The sequence below is a fragment of the Platichthys flesus genome, chromosome 20 (assembly GCF_949316205.1).
Source record: "Platichthys flesus chromosome 20, fPlaFle2.1, whole genome shotgun sequence".
NCBI classification, from domain to species: Eukaryota; Metazoa; Chordata; class Actinopteri; order Pleuronectiformes; family Pleuronectidae; genus Platichthys; species Platichthys flesus.
Genome location: NC_084964.1, coordinates 18,222,848 through 18,241,777, shown reverse-complemented (window position 1 = coordinate 18,241,777; position 18,930 = coordinate 18,222,848). Strand labels below are relative to the sequence as shown.

General features: G+C 44.2%; 3 protein-coding genes across 7 annotated transcripts in view; 1 reads left to right on the top strand and 2 right to left on the bottom strand.

Annotated features, from left to right (window-relative positions):
- The first annotated feature begins 1,151 nt into the window (after positions 1–1,151).
- On the top strand, positions 1,152–3,472 carry zgc:112285 (uncharacterized protein LOC561476 homolog). The gene is made up of 6 exons (XM_062378512.1): positions 1,152–1,287; positions 1,367–1,476; positions 2,294–2,388; positions 2,479–2,759; positions 2,863–3,026; positions 3,112–3,472. Exons 1-6 carry the CDS (start codon positions 1,152–1,154, stop codon positions 3,289–3,291), a joined length of 966 nt encoding a protein of 321 aa, XP_062234496.1. The 3' UTR covers positions 3,292–3,472.
- Positions 3,473–3,487: 15 nt separating this feature from the next.
- timm23a (translocase of inner mitochondrial membrane 23 homolog a (yeast)) lies at positions 3,488–6,520 on the bottom strand. Its single transcript, XM_062378513.1, has 7 exons — positions 6,102–6,520; positions 5,689–5,747; positions 5,499–5,592; positions 5,032–5,116; positions 4,870–4,928; positions 4,651–4,761; positions 3,488–4,332 (listed from the first exon to the last, which is right to left on the bottom strand). The coding sequence occupies exons 1-7, from the start codon at positions 6,205–6,207 to the stop codon at positions 4,214–4,216; spliced, it is 633 nt and encodes a 210-aa protein (XP_062234497.1). The 5' UTR covers positions 6,208–6,520; the 3' UTR covers positions 3,488–4,213.
- A 3,953-nt stretch (positions 6,521–10,473) lies between these two features.
- Positions 10,474–18,930, bottom strand: part of qki2 (QKI, KH domain containing, RNA binding 2) — a 15,715-nt gene continuing 7,258 nt past the window's right edge. Inside the window, exons 4-9 of one of the 5 annotated variants that reach the window (XM_062414381.1) lie at positions 17,974–18,117; positions 16,675–16,762; positions 16,168–16,452; positions 15,433–15,456; positions 14,680–14,757; positions 10,474–12,731 (exon numbers count right to left, since the gene is read on the bottom strand). In XM_062414381.1, coding sequence (XP_062270365.1) covers positions 12,709–12,731; positions 14,680–14,757; positions 15,433–15,456; positions 16,168–16,452; positions 16,675–16,762; positions 17,974–18,117 — 642 coding nt within the window. In that variant the 3' untranslated portion in view covers positions 10,474–12,708. Of the gene's footprint in view, positions 12,732–13,459; positions 15,457–15,797; positions 15,826–16,167; positions 16,453–16,674; positions 16,763–17,973; positions 18,118–18,930 lie in introns of those variants that run through there. The other 4 variants (XR_009924819.1, XM_062414382.1, XM_062414384.1 and 1 more) reach the window with 4 other exon arrangements.

Below are 18,930 nucleotides of genomic sequence, written 5' to 3'. Positions count from 1 at the left end.
TTAAAGGGTTCTTCTTTCTTGGGTTCTGCCCCAAACCTTCAAAATTTCATGAAAAATTCTGCAAACAGACATACAAACAAACAAACAAATACAAACAAACAAACAAATACACACAAACAAACAAACAGACAAACAGACGCTGATGAACACACAGAGTTGAGTTATATGTAAACTTGGTGAACCATGGTGGTGAGATGTGACCATTCAGGCGCTGCCATTCAGATGAGCGTGCACATTCTCTCTCATTCAACACAGTAGAAATAAAGCTCCTGTCACCAGTGGCTTCCATTGCTGTTACTGTTGACATATTTTCAGTGTGTGGGCATGAGTTTGCTTGTGTTTTCCTATTTTATTACTTTTTTATTGTTTTATTTTCAGTCACCTCAACATGTCACAAATATATTCATTAAGATGTATCAATTACTTCCTGGGAAATTTGTGAAAATGTCCAAAAACATGTCAGGATGTTAAAGAAAGTGATGAAACAAAGATTCTGGGATCCATATCTTATATTTAAGATAATTAAATGGGATCTTTCTTGGCCCATGTCCCGTCCAAAACATTACGTTTCGTATGTGTAGTTTTTGTGTTATCCTGCTGACAAACAAAGAAATAAACAACCATTAATTCCAAACTGTTTCATACAATACATGGGATGTTACATAAATTCTAAAGATCAGTAAACTATGATTTTTGTGTGTTGTATAATATGTGTCTCACGCTCTCAATTGACCGACATGACTAGAAATCCATGAAACTCACGTTCACACTGGTAACATCACCTTTTCTCCTGGGTCATGTTTATGGAGTAGATGTGAACTATCAGAGATAAAGGTCAAGTTCAGGTCGCTGTGTCACTGCTGTGACACATGTGACGCGACGTGGTGTTTGTTTGTGTGTTGCCTTTGTCCTGTGTGCATGTATGTGTCGTGTGAGCATGTTAACGCGTGTGTGAAAGTGCTGATGGTACCCCAGCCCCTGAAATCCCCTTTCTCTGAGCCGTGGGGAAAACTCGTAGCTGCAGGAGAAAAATCCAGCGTTCGGCCTTTGTTGTGACACGGCTCATTGTTCCTGGAGGTGTGCGTGTGTGTACGTGCACCTGTGTATAAATAGCATGGGATGTGTGCCAGTCGGTGATCCTGTGGAAGACGATGGCTGTGCCAGGACCTCCTCCGCTCCTCTTTCTGTCTCTGCTGCTGCCGCTGCTGTTGAGCAAGGCATGCCTGCCTGCAGCCGCATACACGCTCAACCCCGGACTACAGCAACAGAACAAAGTCCTCCTATTGGGTGAGGGCAATCACACAAACAAACACACTCCAGCAAAAACACACTTTTCTTACTTTGTTTTGGGTGTCTCTCCCCTCAGACTGGCCTAAGGATTGTGGGATGGCTCATTTCAAACCCAACATGGCTGAACGGATTGTGTCCGGGAACGAGGCCAGACCTCACTCCTGGCCCTGGCAGGTCTCTCTGCAGGTAAACCTGTCCCGGGTCAGCGGTTAAAGAACCTGGAGAAGGGGTTCACACCAAGGACGACATAACAATATCACACGTGCACCTCCCTCTTGTAAAAATGCACATTTGCTATATGTTAAATTCTTTCTAGGGCTGCTTCGGTGCATCTGTCGAGAGTATAATCTGAATATAGTAGAAAAAAAGGTAATTACAAAAGGTGTTTCCGAAGTGATGTTAATGAACAGTTTTATCTTATTTTATCTTATCAACTGTCTAAAACAAAAGGTTCAATTCAAATTGATAAAACAAAGAAAATCCACATATTGTCGTATTTTAGTACACCAGCAACTCATAAGATAATTTAATAGTATAACAACTCTCACAAAACACTAGTTTAAATTATTTGTTGATATTTGGTTATCAGTTCTTAAGTCATCTGATAATGATAAACTATATAAATATATACATATAAACATAGTTATAGTGTATAGATATATTTGGTATCTGTCGTCAAATATATAAATATATAGTGTGCATGGATTCTTTAATTGTCACTATCAATTGAGGCTAGATATTTTACACAAGAATTTAGAGTTCCGTATTCATGTATTTAATTTAATTTGGTTTAATTCATATTTAAAGTTTATAATAATTAGACAATCTAAAGGACAAATAATTAAATCAATGAATTCACTGATCTGGGTTTAGGTCAGAGAATCTTATGAGATGTGAGGAAATGTTGGTTTAAGGCATCACAACCAAAGCAGGAAGGGGTTTTTCAGTGTAAAACATCCTGAAGGTGTAACTGATAAATTAAAGTTGGTTCTTTCTCTCATAGGTTCGTCCCAGAGGAAGTAAACATTACATGCATGTTTGTGGAGGAACTCTCATCCACAAGAACTGGGTCCTCACTGCTGCTCACTGCTTCCAGAAGTAAGAAACACATTAACCTTAAGAAATTAAGATAGTTTGATGACACAGTACAAGCTGAGACCATAAATCAACAACTCTTCATTCTCTCAGGGGTAAAGCTGAAGATGCTGGGAGCTGGAGGATTGTCCTGGGGAAGCACCAGCTCCGGCGTTCGGAGACACCAGAGAGGATCTTCCCGGTGAAGAGAATCTACCGCCATGAGAACTTCCGTTATCCGGCTCACAGCGAGCTGGACCAGGACATCGCCCTGGTGAAGGCTGCCACCGACATCCTCCCGTCGAACCATATCCGCTACGCCTGCCTGCCGCGCAAGCAGACCAGCCTCAAGCCGGGACACTACTGCTGGGTGACGGGCTGGGGAGACACCCGGGGTGAGTGGAGGGGGGTGGAAAAGAGAAAAGAGGAAGACGAGTGGATGTCAAAGTCAAACTGTGGCTGTAAGTGGTTAAATATTGTCCTTTGAACTAATTGCAGGCGGGAAGGAGAATGTGTCTCTGGCAGAAGCCTTGAATCAAGCTCGCCTCCCCATCATCGACTTCAAGACCTGTCGACAGAAGAAATTCTGGGGCGACCGGGTCCGGGACTCCATGATCTGTGCCGGCTTCAGGGACACTGAGGGTCCACCGGCTGCCTGCCAGGTATGACGGCTCAATGGCTACAGGTATGAATGTTGATGGTCGTGGTGAGAATTGAAATTTCATGTGCACCCTCCTCTTCCTCCAGGGCGACTCTGGCGGTCCTCTGCTCTGCCAGCTGGGTCGCGACCGCTGGGAGGTGCATGGCGTGGTGAGCTTCGGCCCCATCGGCTGCACCGTGGAGAACAAGCCCAGCGTGTTCACCCGCACCGCCGCCTACATCCCCTGGATTGAGGCGACGCGCATCAGGGACTTCTTCCTGCACTAAGACGACCACAGGACTCAGAAAGCACAAGCTGTGTTGTATGTTCGATGTCTCCGAGCCTCACTTTTCGTTTCATTACTGGAACTTAAACATCAACCACTTCAAGTTGTAAATAAATGTTTAACTTGCACAGTTTATACGACTCAACACCTTTAGATCCAGTCAACTTTGCACAATAAATCAGCTTAGAGGCAAAACGTTTGGTGAACATTTCCTTTTTGTCTTTATTCATGTTTTTACAGTGTGTTGGATGGAGACACAGGATCAACACACACTCCCAGTACAGCGTTACAGCGGTTTATTCTTTGCTCAGTAAAACAAACCCCACTGCAGATACTCTTTAATAAATACCAGAGGAGAACTGACCGTAAGGCTTTGTTCTGCGTTTGCACAATAGAAGAGTCGTTCAGTCCGACATTGGGAACATGGATCCACTGAAATTCCTCCGGTGAGACACACACCAGATGTCACAATTCATTTACAAACTAATAATTGGCTCAAACCCACAGGTCATGGGTTCACTCATTTCAACACTAGCATCAGAGAAGACATGTCTCCGATAAACGATAAGATAAAGAGGTGACGCACCTCTGTACCATCCTCAGTGATCAGTGACAGGTTAACCTCAGAGGATTAGAGACAGATGAAGGGAGAGGTTCTGTCGGGGGGGTCTACATCTGGATCTCCGGTGGAATGTAGTCCACATTTTTATGACGTCTTTTTCAGACACATTTTTTTGAATTCCCAGAATGCTCCAGGAAAAGGGAAGCGGACGATTGGTGGAAAACCAGCGGACTGGGGCCACCTCGCACTGGAAAGCACACTGCATTTGACCAGAGTCTATTTCCTCTTAGCGCTGTGGTGAAAGGCTGTGTCCTGGAGAGATGTTTGGCCCTGGCGTTGAAGCAGATGTGTGGGAGGAAGGTTAGTACAGCCTGGAGGATGATGGGGAGCCGGTGATGCGGTCCCAGTTGTTGTAGAGAGCGTAGGCACTAGATAAGGCCAAACCCGCCAGGCCTCCACGGGCGACAGCCTTTAATCCACCTGGGAACACAAAGCAGAGACAGGATGAGTGATGAAACCACGGATGAACATCTAATGTTAAAGAAAGTGAAAAACATTCCTGGATCTGCAACAAATGTTATGGTTTCTTTCTTCGGGTAAATGAGATTTAACTAATCTCATTTGAAGTAAGAAGTTGATAACCATAACCTTTCAATGGGAGAGATGTGGATTTATGAAAACCAGCTGTGTGCTCAGATTAAAAACACATGCAAATAGTTACAGTCTGAGGTCATAACCAGGCGCAGTGGACATTCATTACTTGCAAATATACAAGCAGTAAAAAAACAAAACACCTACTTCCTGATTTAAAGAGCATCCCAGTCAGCGTCCCAGCAGTCACTGTGTTGATGTCATCTTCTGCTCCTCTGGCTTTCTCGATCGCCACGCCAAACACACTGTACAACAACGCTGAGGAGGCAAAGAGACATTCACTGCATCAGAAGTAGATCAACTAACAGTGACTCCATAAAAGGAAACTGAAGATCAACAAAAAACCATGATTTTCTTCTGACTTACCAACAGAGCCCAGCGAGTTGGCCCATGAAGCACCCTGCCTGGTCACCATGTTCAGAATCCTGGAGAGAGAAAGCAAACGTTTAGAGGACGGGTAAAGACACTTCAGGTGCAACACAAGGGACACAACTACTCGTGCCCTGAACTCTGTCTCTCTCTACTCACTGAACATTACGAGGTTTGGACCAGGCCATATCTCTGGTCTCCTTCAGGCCCATCCTGAGACCGTTCACAGTTCCGAATGCTGCTCCTGAAGCCAAAACCAAAGAAAGAAATGCTAAAGGAAACTTATTGAGCACTATTTTCCCTTTATACTTCTGTGCTGGTTGGATTTAATTAACAGTTTGGGGCACAGGGCTATAAAATTGTTATTAAAATATACTTAACAAATAGCAGCCCAAAAAAGCCAAAGGATTAAACGAGGTAAGACGTCCTCAATCGGCTACAACAGTAAAAGGGTGTTCACACATTCTTGCATCATTAATAAAGTTTTAAAATTATGTTAGAACCATGTAAACATGCAGGACTTTGTAGTTTCTGTTCATATATTCTTGTTTAAATAATACTTCAAGTACAATGTAATAAAGGTCTGAGCTTTATTATGAAGGTCACAGGTGTTAATTTTGACTAACCAGTAATGCAGGAGCCTCCGATGGTGAAGAAAGCCAGTTCAAACCGTCCTCTGGTTTTACTGGCGCCTGTGGGCAGAATGAACTCATCTGTGTCCTGAAACACAACATTAACAAAGTGTTTACAGATACAAACAGACAAAAATACACAGAAGTACCTCAAGAAAACTGCAAGAACACAGCTTTGTGTTACCTGGACCAGGAAACGAGGGTCGACATTGAGGTACGGGGACAGAGGGCTCATCCCCGTCACTGAAATGACATTATAACACATTAGTTATACATTAAAATAAATATTTAAAACAAACATTCTATAAAAAACAATTAAAGCCAATTAAATATTGAATTAATTAAGTTTTGTCATGTTCAAAGTTATTGATTTCTTATATAGTTTATGTGTGTTAGAGAGGAGCAGATTATATAAGATTATTCTTCTTTCTGCTCCTTTTCAGTCAAGGTTTAGGATGTCGTGCATTTAAATTGTTGTGTTTGGTCGATGAATGAAATAAACTGTTGTATTTACATTGATTTACAGGCCTGGCATCTTTGAACAGATGTTAGCATCAATGCTAACTGCAGCTACAGCCGATTACATGAGACACTTACACGGGACACCGGCGAGCTCCGTGTTGGAGTACTCAGGGGCCCCGCCACCGAAGAGACTCCCGAGGCCTCCCTTCGATCCCCCTGGTCCTGACGGGTTGTTGTCCATGGTTAGAACGGTGTGAAGCTCCGGGGGTCACCTGGAGAAGCCTGGAGCCTGGAAGGGGCTAAGCTAGCTGCCACCGGCTCGGCTAGCTGATGTTGTAACACGGGGAATCCGCGACGACACGATGCAGGACCCACGGACACGGACACGCACGGTTCTCACTGTGGGTCTGGAGAATCCCGGTGGAAGTTTCTACGTGAAAACTCACGATTCTGGCTTAAGAAAGGACGGAACTCGTGTTTTCATCGCGTCTCTGACCTCCAGCTCCACGCTCCTCTGCTGGGGACCGACGTCACACTCTGCGCTGCGTCGTGACGTCAGAAACAAGCGACACCCCCCGGAACTGAGAAGAAAACTTCCTCGCAATTAATTATCCGTAGAGTTGAACTTATTTTAAAGTCCAATAACACAATGTCACCACAAATCTGGAGTCAGTTGTTGAGTCAAGAGTGAAGGAGACATATGTGGCAGCTGTTTGTGTAACTGACAGTTTGAGGAAGATGTCAACAACAACAACAACAGCTGATCTGTTTGTTTATTCTCCTTAAACACAAAATGAAGCAGACTGAAGATTCACGCTTCTCCTGAGACTCACTTCAAGACTTCTAATTGTTTCATTGAAAAAAATAATGTCATCTGAGGTAAAAGTATTTTTAAAAAGAAGCTCCAGTAGACGTTTTACTTAAGTACATGTACATGTCAGGCACTGTAAAGTATGATAAATACAAATAGAACTAGGGCTACGTTGTAGCACTAACGGGCCCTGAGCACAGGCGATTTCAAGTATGTTGCGGTCGGGGAAGAGAGAGCGATCGATGACCAAGCGCACGTCTTAAACTCTAGCATGCGTTTTAAGCTCTACAGCAAGGATAAAGGCTTCACTTCCTGTAGCCAGCAGGTGGCGCTATGATTTTAAGTCATGGTGTCTTTGTGGATGTCAAGCTGTACAACAAGTACATCAAAGTAAAAATATGGAATATGACCAAAATGGCCACTAAATCAAAAATGGCGGGCTTTCTGTCGCGTTTTTCATAATGGTCCTTGAGGCTTTTTTGTGCATCTGGTCATGATACACAACTATCCTCATTTTCGTGAGGATCAGTGAATGCTAAATGAGGGGCTTTTCCGTAGGTGGCGCTGTTGAGCCATTTTGCCACGCCCATTTCCAAATTCTCCAGAATACGTGAATTTTCACCACTTTCTCATTTGCTTCAAAGTTTTACAACTTTTTGAGCACGTTGAAAAATGCTCAGAGTAATCCTTTCAATTTCAACAGGGCCTCCCACCGGAGGTGCTCGGGCCCTAATAAACTCAGAATCAAGTTATTTGGCCAGGTATGTTTGAGAACACAAGGAAATCGACTCCATATTATCAGGTCTTAAATAACATACACATGCTCTTTGTAACAGGCGTGAGGACCTGACTGCACTGAGGAGTCCAGCTTCATGGTAAGTGAACAGAACAGAACCCACTTTCACCTCAATTATATATATATGAAATAAATATGAAAATACCTTTATTGAACAGTTTACAAACAACGATGGTATGAAAAACTCCGGTCTGTGTATAGATATACAAAGAAACTTGCGGAAGTATTTATACAGAAACAGCACGACAGAAATAATCCAAGAACATCATATAAAAATATAAAAAATGAATCCATGTGACACCTATCAGGTTTTACGACTATATTAGATCTAAACATTATAGAAATTATTCTAAAAATCATTAAAATTGGATGGGGATATAATTAAGTTGACATTATTCATGATAAGATGCAATATCTATTTTATCAGTATAGTATATCACAATGCACTTTTTTGAAGTCCCAGAAAATAATTTAAAACACAATAAAAAGCTCATATTTTAGAATCTAATACAAACGCTTTGCCTTTTTTGCATAAGTTTTCCGTTGATGAACTCATCGTCTCGGCTCTTCCGTCGTCTCACCCTGTGCTCGTGACCTGTTGCAGTTTACTGTAAATCCCATCAGACAGAGGGTGGAGGTCCCCTGACGCTCCACTGGGAGGCAGCAGAGAGCCAGTGGTGGCGACGAGCTGCAGAAAGGGTCAAACCAGTTGCTGCTGCTCCTCAGACCTCATTCTAATTAGGCCTGATTTAATTGACTCATTTGGTTAAATCTGTTCCCATGCACCCAGAACCGATCTGGGGTCTGATTTACACGACGCTGTTTGCATTTAATTGAAGGAGGTCGGTTTAATAACTTCCATGTGACACCTACCAGGCCTCGAACTGCTCCATCCCTCCACCTTCTTCATGCCTGCGTGGCCACCGAGGCTTTGATGCAACCGGGGAGACGAGGCCGCACACACACACACACACACACACGCACAGACACACACACACACACACGCACGGTCACGCACGCTCACGCAGCCCCGGCCATCTGCTGCTGGTCAAAGGGACAGAGCCACTGAAGGAATTTAGTGTGTTGAATTTCCCGAATAACAGAGCATCTTATTTGGATTCTGCCATTGTATGTGTGTATTCAGAAGGGGCCAAGTGGAGCGATGAAGTTTGCCATTGTCGCCCAGTGTGGGTGTTTTCAGACTCTCTGGCATGATCTGTGAGTTAGTGTTCTCTGTGTTACTGCCCAGTGTGCCCACTGTCTTTCCCACAATGCCCCATTCAGCCCCTGGGCCTCTCTCTCTCTCCCTCTCTCTCTCTCCCTCTCACCCCCTCCTCCCTCTTTCTCCCTCTCAGACTGTCCCTGCCACCCATTTTGTGCCTCTGGCTAGTCGTCCCCATCCTCCTCATCCCCACCATCGTCATCCTCGCTGGGCCGCGAACCAAACTCTCAGTTGTGGGATAAAATAGGCCATGATGTCATCTTTGTTATCTTTTTTTCAGCGACTCTTGTTTTCATCCTCTCCTTCCTCTCCTCCCTCGCTCTCTTTCTTTCTTTCTGTCTCTCTGAGCTCCCAAACACAAAAGACAGAGAGGCCTCGACAGGACCCCAGTGTATGCCAGTCGTCAAGGAGACAGGAAGACAGTGTTGGGTCTTTAAACTGCCTCGGAGGGGTGTGTGGAGTTAGGGGGAGTTGGCCTTATTTACATGGGAAGAGGACAAGAGAGAGAGAGAGTGAGAGAGAGAGAGAGAGAGAGGGGTTTTGAAATACAACTTTTGAGCCGTTTCCCTGCAGCTCATGAGACTCCAGCCGCTGTCACTCGGCTAAAAATCATTACACTGATGCTCGGTCGTCAAATATTTACCGAGCTAGCGGGAAAAAATCTGGAGTTGTTCATTATGTGGAGAACGCCGTGCATACAGAGCAATGTAAATCAACCTGTCTTCTCTCGTCGCACACGCCCATGCACACACACTGGGATTTGAAGGCGCTGGGAGCTCTGGGCCCCAGTCTGTGCAAATGGTGAGAGAGCTGACTGCAGAATGCATTTCCAGATGCTTGAAGAGTGTTTCATACCAGATTTGGGGAACAAGAGGAAAAAATGCAAAACTTGACTTAGAAATGGGAAAAACGGAGAAAGGAGTCCACACCCATTTAAAAGCACACGCACGGACCACCACCCATCCCTATACACAACATATCTCTTTTTTATTCTCTCTCTCTCTCTCTCTCTCTCTCTCTCTCTCTTTTGCTATCTTCCACTCTGGCTTCTTCCTGTCCAGAGGATTGTCAGCTGCGGTCACATTCTGTCCTCTCTCTCTCTCTCTCTCTCTCTCTCTCTCTCTCTCTCTGTGATCAAGGGGCTGGGGTTGAGGCCACGGCGCAGGCTCAACTCCAAGCCTGAAGTTCAATATCACCCCAACAACTCCACAATGGAAGCAGGAAGGGCAGGGAGAGGACGAATGAGCCACCCACTGCTGCATTAACCACGGAAACCCCCATGTGATTCTCCCTTCTTCTTTTTTCTCCCCTTTGTGTGTGTGTGTGAGAGAGTGTGAGTGTGAGAAAACTTGAAATGTGTTGTTTAAAGGGAAGATTTAGCTTTTAACTTCAAGTGTCAAATGGCCCTCTTTGTGTTTTTCACTTTCATTCAGTGCACCCTGAGAAATAAAAAAAAGTACGATTAAAAAAACCAATGTAGCTGCAATGACACATGTGGGTTATTAGTTGTAGGTTTGCAGAGACGTCAGGGAGTCGATGCTTTGCAATATTTACTCTGCAGATGTTTGAGGGCGAGCTTGTGCAATCAATTTCCCTTCAATTCCCAAGCCATCTACTCCTCCAAAAACCTGAACCCCCCCCCCCCCCTTCCTCCTTGTTATACATGCGCATGCCTCTGAGGAACCATGGTGAGTTGGGTGTGTTTTGTTCTCTTATTGCACACATCAATGTCTGCAATGTCCACTTAAAAAGCAGAGGAAGCAAAAGAAGCCAGGGGAAAAAAACATGTTGTGGCCTTTTCCCTGCATTTTGTCCAAAGTATCCGCCATGGCTTTTTGTGTAGCCGGTTCCTCTGTGTCTAAGGAGTGTTTGGTGATTAGTATGCAGAAAGGAAGCTGATTTGCATAATTAAGAGCTGCAGAGAAAAAGCGACAAAGTTTTGGTTAGTTTTACAACTATGAGTTTAATAGTGTACAAAGAGTTATTCCTGCTCAGAATACTTTAAAAGTTAAAACTTTCATTGTCCCAACACACACATTTTTCAAATTCTCTTTTTTTTTTAGACAGCAGGAATCCAAAGCAGAGACAGATCTCATTAAAGTGGTTAATAATCACAGGAGTGGTAACAGTTAGTAACCTACACTTGGAGAGTAGATTAAAGTTGTACAATACTGTTAATTGTCACATGTATAGGATACAGAAGGCACAGGAGGCAAGCGCTGAGATCTCAGAGGAGTTATAACAGAGAACATCAGTCCCCCCCCCCCCCCCGACACTGAGAATGACTGCAAATGACACATGAAGGATATTTGTACTTGTCAAATTATTCTCCGTAATAAGGCATGGTGTTTCTTATCTGAAAAGGTTGTTTAATGTTATATTCATGTACAAAATAAAATATAAAAATACATTATAAACATGTTACAGACGTTACGGCATTTTGTGGGTTTGTTGTTATTATTATTTTTATTTCAAGGCACCAGTTGGCTTGTGTTTGTAAAAAGTGCACCACACCCACTTGGGGGGGGGGGGGGATAGCGGATACACATGCAAAAATAAACTGTATACGTATATATGGACGACTTCATCTAACAAAACAACGAGCCAAATAAACAAACAAACTTTAACACAAACTTTAACACTGTTCTCCGGAGGCATCCACACCTCACATCAACTTATCTGCTTCTCTACTGCACCACACTTCTAATTCAAATGAGCCGCTGGATTTTTTTTGGCACTAAAATCTGAATTGAGTGGTTCTGGATGTGAAGCCATAAAAAAAAAAAAACTGAAACGATGATTAAGCCGTGACACGTTTCCTGCAGCGCTAATTAATCTGCATACACCCCCAAAAAAATGACAATGATTTCATGCTGGGCACAACGCAGCGGCGCGGTGATAAAAGATTTAGGTGTAACATTGTTCCGTGGCACTGAATAAATAAAGGCACTGTTGTTCAAGCTCAGACAATACTGTAGTGTGAACAAGGCTAAAGGCATCGCTGTGTTACAGTCCTGGAGATTCAGACAAAAGAAGAGCGACCTCCCCTCTGTGTGCTGGTGACTGCACTGTACAGGCTCCGCATTTATACCCTGTCGCCTGGTTAAAAAAACAAAACACTCAGAGATACTTCGACATTTGGGATTTTGAAGCTCTTCCACTTTTCCTCGCCGAGCACCTGTCGCTTTGGGACGTTTCTTCTCTTTTCAAATATGGAAAATGCTGCAGAAAATGTCCCCTTCCGGGTTTGGTGTAACAATACAAAAGGGAAAGCTTGTTAATATATGAACCATTTCAACACCAATCAACGTTTTATGCACGTTGGGCCGAAAAGAAACAAGCAATTAGTGTAAAAAAAGTGCGAGGTGCCCGCTGAGGAAAGAGACTTCACATGTCCCCTTCAGTTTTACTGTTTATATAGGGGGGGGGGGGGGGGGTGCTGGATAAGTAAAATTACGATCATTATCAGTATAGTTATTAATAGAGTCATTATTATTGCCTGACATGGACTGAAGGTCGAGGAGCTCACAGACAGATTGGCACAGCTCAGGTTTAGTTTAATGGGCCTTCACCAGTTTAGGGCCCGTGTTCTATAAAGTCCACTGGTGGCAGAGACTTGGGTTTTAACCTGTTATATAAAAAAAATTCATCGATTGGCTTTGGAGTTTCTTAAGGAAGGCACATTTGGTAAAGTTTAAGTTAGGACTTGGTGATGGGCGTGGTCCTGAGGTTTATTCCCATGATCGCTGTCGTCTGGTTGGTCGGTTAAGACAGTAGCAGCCGGGCTGTTCCCAGTGTGCCGGCCTCCGGTTGGCTGAGCTGAGGGAGTGGCGGGGGCCGCGGGCCAATGAGCGCGCCAGCAGGCAGAGATGGGCGGGTCATCAGTGGGCGGAAATGTCAGAAGGTCAAGGGGTCATGGGTTAGTTGCCGTGGCAGCTAGAGTTAGACAGACAGAGACGGACAAGACGTGGAAAGGAAACAAAAGGGCACATGAAGGGGACATAAAAAGAAAAAAGGTAGAAGAGAGATTAGTGTCAGCTAGTGGCGTCAGGGTTGACAACAAGGCAGATCTACGGCAGTCACACAGCATGAGGGGGATTACATCAGAGCCGCAAACACCTTCATGAGCCCGTGCAGCCGTTCCAGGGACTCACATCAGCCCAGGTGGTGATGCTCGGAACGGGCGCTGTGCGGCGAGCGCGTGCTCATCAAGGCGTTTGAAAGGAGACGACTCCGCCTCTGCCGTGACCGCTGCTATAGTGATACTACTCATGCTAGCTGGGCTACGTCTAGCACAGACAGACAGTGAAACCATGGACAGAGAGGGAGACAGCATGGTTCCGTGTGGGGGAGAGACTGACCTTTTACGTCCAAAGAAAAATGTCTGGGCCTCAGAAATACTTTGGTTTAACTGACAAGTGGAGGTATTGTTTAGCGGAAGGAGGGGGGGGCGTAAGATCTTGGTGATTAACAGCAACTGATTATTGATTATGGTTTTGATCAGTTTGCCATGAGGGATTAGAAAGAGCGGCCAATGGCTAGAGTCAGCAAAGAGGCGCCGTAAGAGCCGGCGATGAGAGGTTAAGAGATGGTGATTTTAGAGAAACAATTTAACAGTAGACAGACTAGCTACAAGAATTTAGAGGCTTTGGTTTTCTTTTGAGTTTTTTTTCTTCAATAGTCATCTTTATTGCCTTTTAGTGTTTTTTGTCCATTGTGTACAACAGGAGCGCCACCGCTCGCACACACGCACACACACACACATTGTAGCTAGCTAGTCCATTTCTATTGCATAAAACAGTCACGAGGGCGCGAGAATCGAGAAGGTCGCCTCGTCTTAAATACACAGAGTATAACACTGCCTTCACTGCCACCGTCGCGGTGACTAAAACAGTAGTAGCTACACACTTTGAATAAAGTTTGAAGTTTACATGGAGACACTTCATCTATAAAAAGCATACCATACAAACAAAAATAAAAAAAATGTACAAACTAAAAAAACCTAAAAAAAATACTACAAGTATTTCCAAGCGATCTTGTTCCATAAGCTTCATATAAGCACTTAAATCCTTAAAATCCCTATATACAAATTTATTTTGCAGCTAAATACATGGTAACAGCACCACTCTGGCTAGGAAATATATGAAAGATGTAAACAGCCCCAATGATCAAGTCCAGTGGGCGACTGATAAGACCACAAACAACAGTATCTCATACAAAAGAGCTTGTAACACAGACTTCAGTAGTTATCACACGCTGTGTTTTAGTAGTAAAAACCGAAGATCATGTTGAATTGAATGACCTTCAGAACAAGACAATCACTGTTACTTTAAGTGTCATATAGTCATTGGGCACAACACAGGATTTAATTCATAATAATAATAAAAAAAAGAAACATTTGTGGAAGTCTACTGGAATGAATTGGGTATAAATAAAAACTTCCCACAGTATTCGTAGGGTTAAAAAGAAGTAATGAGGAGATAAACAACAACAAAAAGGTAGAAAAGAAAAAAAAAGTTTCCGAGAGAGGACTCCAAATCCGGAGTCACGAGGACCGAGTCACATGAACGGAGCGATCCATTCTAATTGAGAGGGTCCCGGCGAGCACAGATAACCGCTGCAGCCGTGACCTCTAACATGGTTCCTCCCAATCTGCTCACTCACTTCACTTCCACTGCAACAAACACTGTTTCACATTTTACACCGAAGCTGCTTCAGCGTGTGACCATTTTCATCGGATTCAGTTATTTCTTCTTTTTTTTTATGGCATGCCGTATTACAGACACATGTAAACTGAAATTGGTCCATTGGTCTGCATGCACACACGCTAACACACACGCACACACACACACGTACACATAAAGTGGCTGGTGAGCTAACTAACCTCTGTCTGTGGTCACTACCCTTTGGTAAGGATGGATTCTCTTGTCGTGGCGTCGTACCTTAGTGGTCATGGCACCTGCTAACAGCCATTGACAAATCGCCAAAACAGAACACAGACGGTTACTCATCAGAAAGACATCAAACAAGTCCACCCATGGCACCAACATCAGTGAAACCAGGAATTTACAAAGTGTTCAAGGCTGAAGGTGAAAAAAATTAGCAAAAATAAAGACGTCTCGATTATAAGAGACGGAATTTTTGTTCTTCGTCGTTTTGTGGTCTTCTGTTTTACCTAAAAGAAAATATTAATCCAAACCGCTAATCTCTGACTAGGCTTCACTAGTAGATTCAACATCGGCTGTAAGTAAAGTCACTCTATAGCTCTGTGATCAAAATAAGCTTTAACATATATTAAATCACAAACAGCAGCGCTAAAATATCTACGGGCTCACTAAAAATGTGTTAAAATTATAAGCGGAAGCTGGACTATTAAAAAACGTTAAGTAGCTGTCACACCACAACACTAGTCTGCTAATACAAAGAGGAAATGAACAGGAATGGACACTTGACTACTGAATGACTGTCGAGGAACCTGTCGTTCTAAAAGTACGAGCGACTCTGAGCGTTTGCTCTGCGGGACAAGCATGTTGTTTTTTTGAGTGGGGTGTGGGGGGGGGGGGTCTCTCTGCAAGCCAGTCCGTGTGTGTGCTAGGAAGGGTTGCTATCGCTTAGCCTTTGGTTGGGAAAGCCATACCTGCAAAAACACAGGGAGAAGAGACTGTTAGGCCAGCAATGAGCTTCTGCATGCAGCAGTATGTGCCGTGGATGTATTACGAGAGCTGGATACAGCCACCAGATTGTTCCATCGATAAAAATCACACCCCCGACGCCTCGAGCACTCGTCATATACGTTTTTACTGTCTGGGTTTGAGTTGAGTTGAGTTTTGTTCGGTAAAGCCAAAGTTTTCTAATGCATCGGTTTGTTTGTCAGCAGGATTATACAAAAACTACAGGATCAGGGGACAGATCCACGTTGGGTTATTTCTAACTTTCTGCAACACTCCGATAAAAAGTTTCTCTAAATGTACTTTATTCAAGAATATTTAAGTCAACACCAACCTGTTGTGTTGGAAATAGATGTAACGTCCTGAGATAGAAGGAGAGAGAAAATATTTGCTAGTTATTCGGACAAATCTGCCACAAAATTAATGCAGATCAGTGGTTTTAAAGGTGAAATATAAGTAACTTAAAATATATGTAACTTAAAATATAAGTAACTTCGGCGCAAATCGTGTTGACGGAAGCAATAAATGATTGTGATCCATTACGAGTGACTGACGATTCAAACCGTGAAGATTAAAGTTTGTAAAACTAACCCAGACTTTAGAAAAGCAAATTTTTTACGAGTCACTTCCGGGGCTCAGTATCCAGTTCTCACAATACATCCATTGACTATTTATGACAGTGATGGACTTTCGAGGTGACATACCTAATACTCCAGTTGAGTCCATGGGGTATTCCAATATGGAGGGCGTGAGTGTGTAGGGGTAGTCGTAGGGCGTGTAGATGATTCCGGACTCGGGCCCTTGCTGCACCAGCGCCGGGTGCTGATTGCCACCCGGCACGAGGGCGGAGCTCTGGATCTGACGGAGCAGGGGCATGAGGGTCTGTGTGTTGACGGGGGCGGGGTTGCGCATGCCTTGAGGCAGGACGGGCGTCGGGCCTGTGATGATCCGAGGCGCCTGAGGGTTCCCTAGCTGGAAGGCGGCGGTGGCTGCGCGGCGCAAGAACATGCGATATCGCAAGTATGCACACGCCCCCCCACACGCGAGCACACACAGAGCAACGCACAGGGAAGAAGAGGAGAGGACAAACAGTCTATTTAACAAAAGGAAACAGAGGCATTGTTCGTATATACAGTGGACTCCTGTACCGAGAGCCCTCCTTTGTCACCCACAGACCCTCCTACACATGCTAACTGTGATGTCATCCTTACGCATTTTGACATTGGCGTCTCTGTAGGTTCCGTTGAGAATGGCGAGCTCCATCAACTGCATTTTCTTCAGGTTGTCCTCCCCCTCAGCCTGCACCAACACAAGCACAGCAGCACAGGGACGGTCATTCAGCCGCTTGAATCAACTCATTCTTGTGAGCGGCCGGTCAATGAGTCATCCGACGGCACAATACACTGGGAATAATTATGATTAGATTATGATTTCAAAAGAGAAAGAAGGTTTTTCTTTTTCTTTCTTAAACGTTTGCAGTGGAGTTGAACAGACCTTGGCTGCGGCCGCTCTACCACACGGGTCATATTCGGTGTCACAGCCGCTAGCTTCTTAGCTCCTGTTACCGCTCGGTGAGAAGCTTGACTGATTTACAGTTGGTGAGCAAGGTCGTTCGGGTTAAACTAACACACATCGTTAACTTTAGCAGCCACACTCACACTCACACATGCACAAACATAGATTAACAGGGGGGTGGTTCACTTGCAGTCACTTCCTACAACCAGGGCCGAGGTTGTGATTGAAGCGGGAAGTGACGGCTGATTGCTGCGATAGAAATCACCCTGCTGATCCTTTCAGTCTGTTTCTATTGTTGGAAATAATGCGGGGGGGGGAGAGGAGAGAATAGTCTTGTGATTTCAAAATATGTGCTACGTGTGCTTGTGTGTCACTCGGGGGTAATGTTGAGAGTGCGGGGTCGTCTATATGCCCATTTTCAATTCGTCATTATGTTTTCATGTATGTATGTGTGGCTGTGGGGGGTTGGGGGGGATGTGGGGGGGAGGTAGGTGGGCTCCGGAGAATGTGAGAAATGTTGAGGAGCGCAATCAAAATGTCCTCTTGTGTGGACAACAAGACAAAAAAAAAAAAAAAAGCGGAGAGGAAAAAGGAGTACTGTAGCCAGTAGTTGGGAATGAAGTGAGTTGTGAACAAGTGAAAGGAGTGATGGAGTGGGGAGAACGAGTGAACAGACTCTCCATTCATTCCCTCAGCCTTTCAAACATCCCGGGGTTACCATGGAAACCCCCTTTATGTGTGTACCCTAATTACCCTAACTCCTTACACATACTCACTCTCATACACACAGACACACACACACACAAAAACACAAAAAAGGACACAAACACTCACACACTCTTTTTTTTTTTGGACCGATGATCCCCTTCCCCCTTCCATGCATACCAACACAGTGAACCCTCATCCAGTCACACACAGCTCTTCCATCAGTCCGGCCTGTGATATCCGACGCTGTTGTTGGGAAAGGGGGTTTGTTTTTTGGGACAGATACTCACAGCGGGCACGAGAAGTTTCTTGACCTCGGTGATGGCCCGCTGGAGCTTGATCTTGGCCCGGTTGTGTGTGTCCTCCACTGTGATCAGGACATGGAGGTCCTCGCTCAGGTGCTCCCAGTTGGGCTTCCCTCGGTTCATCTCCTCCTGAAACGCACAAACAGTTTCAAAAGCAGCTCGACTTTGAATGCAGCACGCAGCCTCGGCCCATGACTGAAACAGGATTTCGCTTTTCTTCTCCTTTGGCTTCGGCTCTTGGATCGGCCTCAAAACAACTCACACAAACACATGCACAGACTCACAAGTCTCAAGGTTGTGTAACGCAGCTTTGAAAAGCATCATTGCACTCTTGATAAAAACACTGTGGTGCTCTTCAGTGCTTAAACAGGTTTACTGAAGGTTCTGCACTGAGATTCTTTCTATCAAAACTAACACAGGAGGGATTTATATATTCATTATTCATATTTATTCATTCCATGTCAATGTCAGCTTTATAAAGAAATAGTTGTTTTGTAAGTAGTCATCAAGTAAAACTATGATCTACTGACCCTTCTTTCCTTTTAATCGAATGAAGAAACATGTCCTTGTGCTCACACTGCGATTTGGTATTTTAAATAACTTTCACATTTCAAATACAAACTCTAACAGGAGCTGGGTTCGCTGCTTCTCTCTGTTTCAGGTCACTGTTATATTTAGTTGCCTTTTTTAAAAGTTCATCAGAGAAATTAAGCGAACTGAAAAGAGACCATTCAGACTGTGAGAGCTTGTGACAGGGATCTATTTGATTATTTAATAAGATGGTGGCCGTGGTTTTTGCTTATTTGTTCTAATCGATGACCAGCCAGGAGACCGGTAAGCTACCTTAGCTTAGCCGAGCTTAAAAGCTACACTGGAAATAGCTCTCCTGGCTATGCATCTCTAAACGTCACTTATCCACATATTACATCTTGTTTATTTGGT

Coding starts and splice junctions, on each gene's coding strand:
- timm23a (XM_062378513.1), bottom strand. CDS start 6,207: ATGGACAACAACCCGTCAGGACCAGGGGGATCGAAGGGAGGCCTCGGG. Junction 4,762..4,869: donor CAACTCGCTGGGCTCTGTTG/GTAAGTCAGAAG, acceptor TTGCCTCCTCAG/CGTTGTTGTACAGTGTGTTT. Junction 4,333..4,650: donor GATGCTCTTTAAATCAGGAA/GTAGGTGTTTTG, acceptor TTGTGTTCCCAG/GTGGATTAAAGGCTGTCGCC.
- zgc:112285 (XM_062378512.1), top strand. CDS start 1,152: ATGGCTGTGCCAGGACCTCCTCCGCTCCTCTTTCTGTCTCTGCTGCTG. Junction 2,760..2,862: donor GGGCTGGGGAGACACCCGGG/GTGAGTGGAGGG, acceptor AACTAATTGCAG/GCGGGAAGGAGAATGTGTCT. Junction 3,027..3,111: donor GTCCACCGGCTGCCTGCCAG/GTATGACGGCTC, acceptor CTCTTCCTCCAG/GGCGACTCTGGCGGTCCTCT.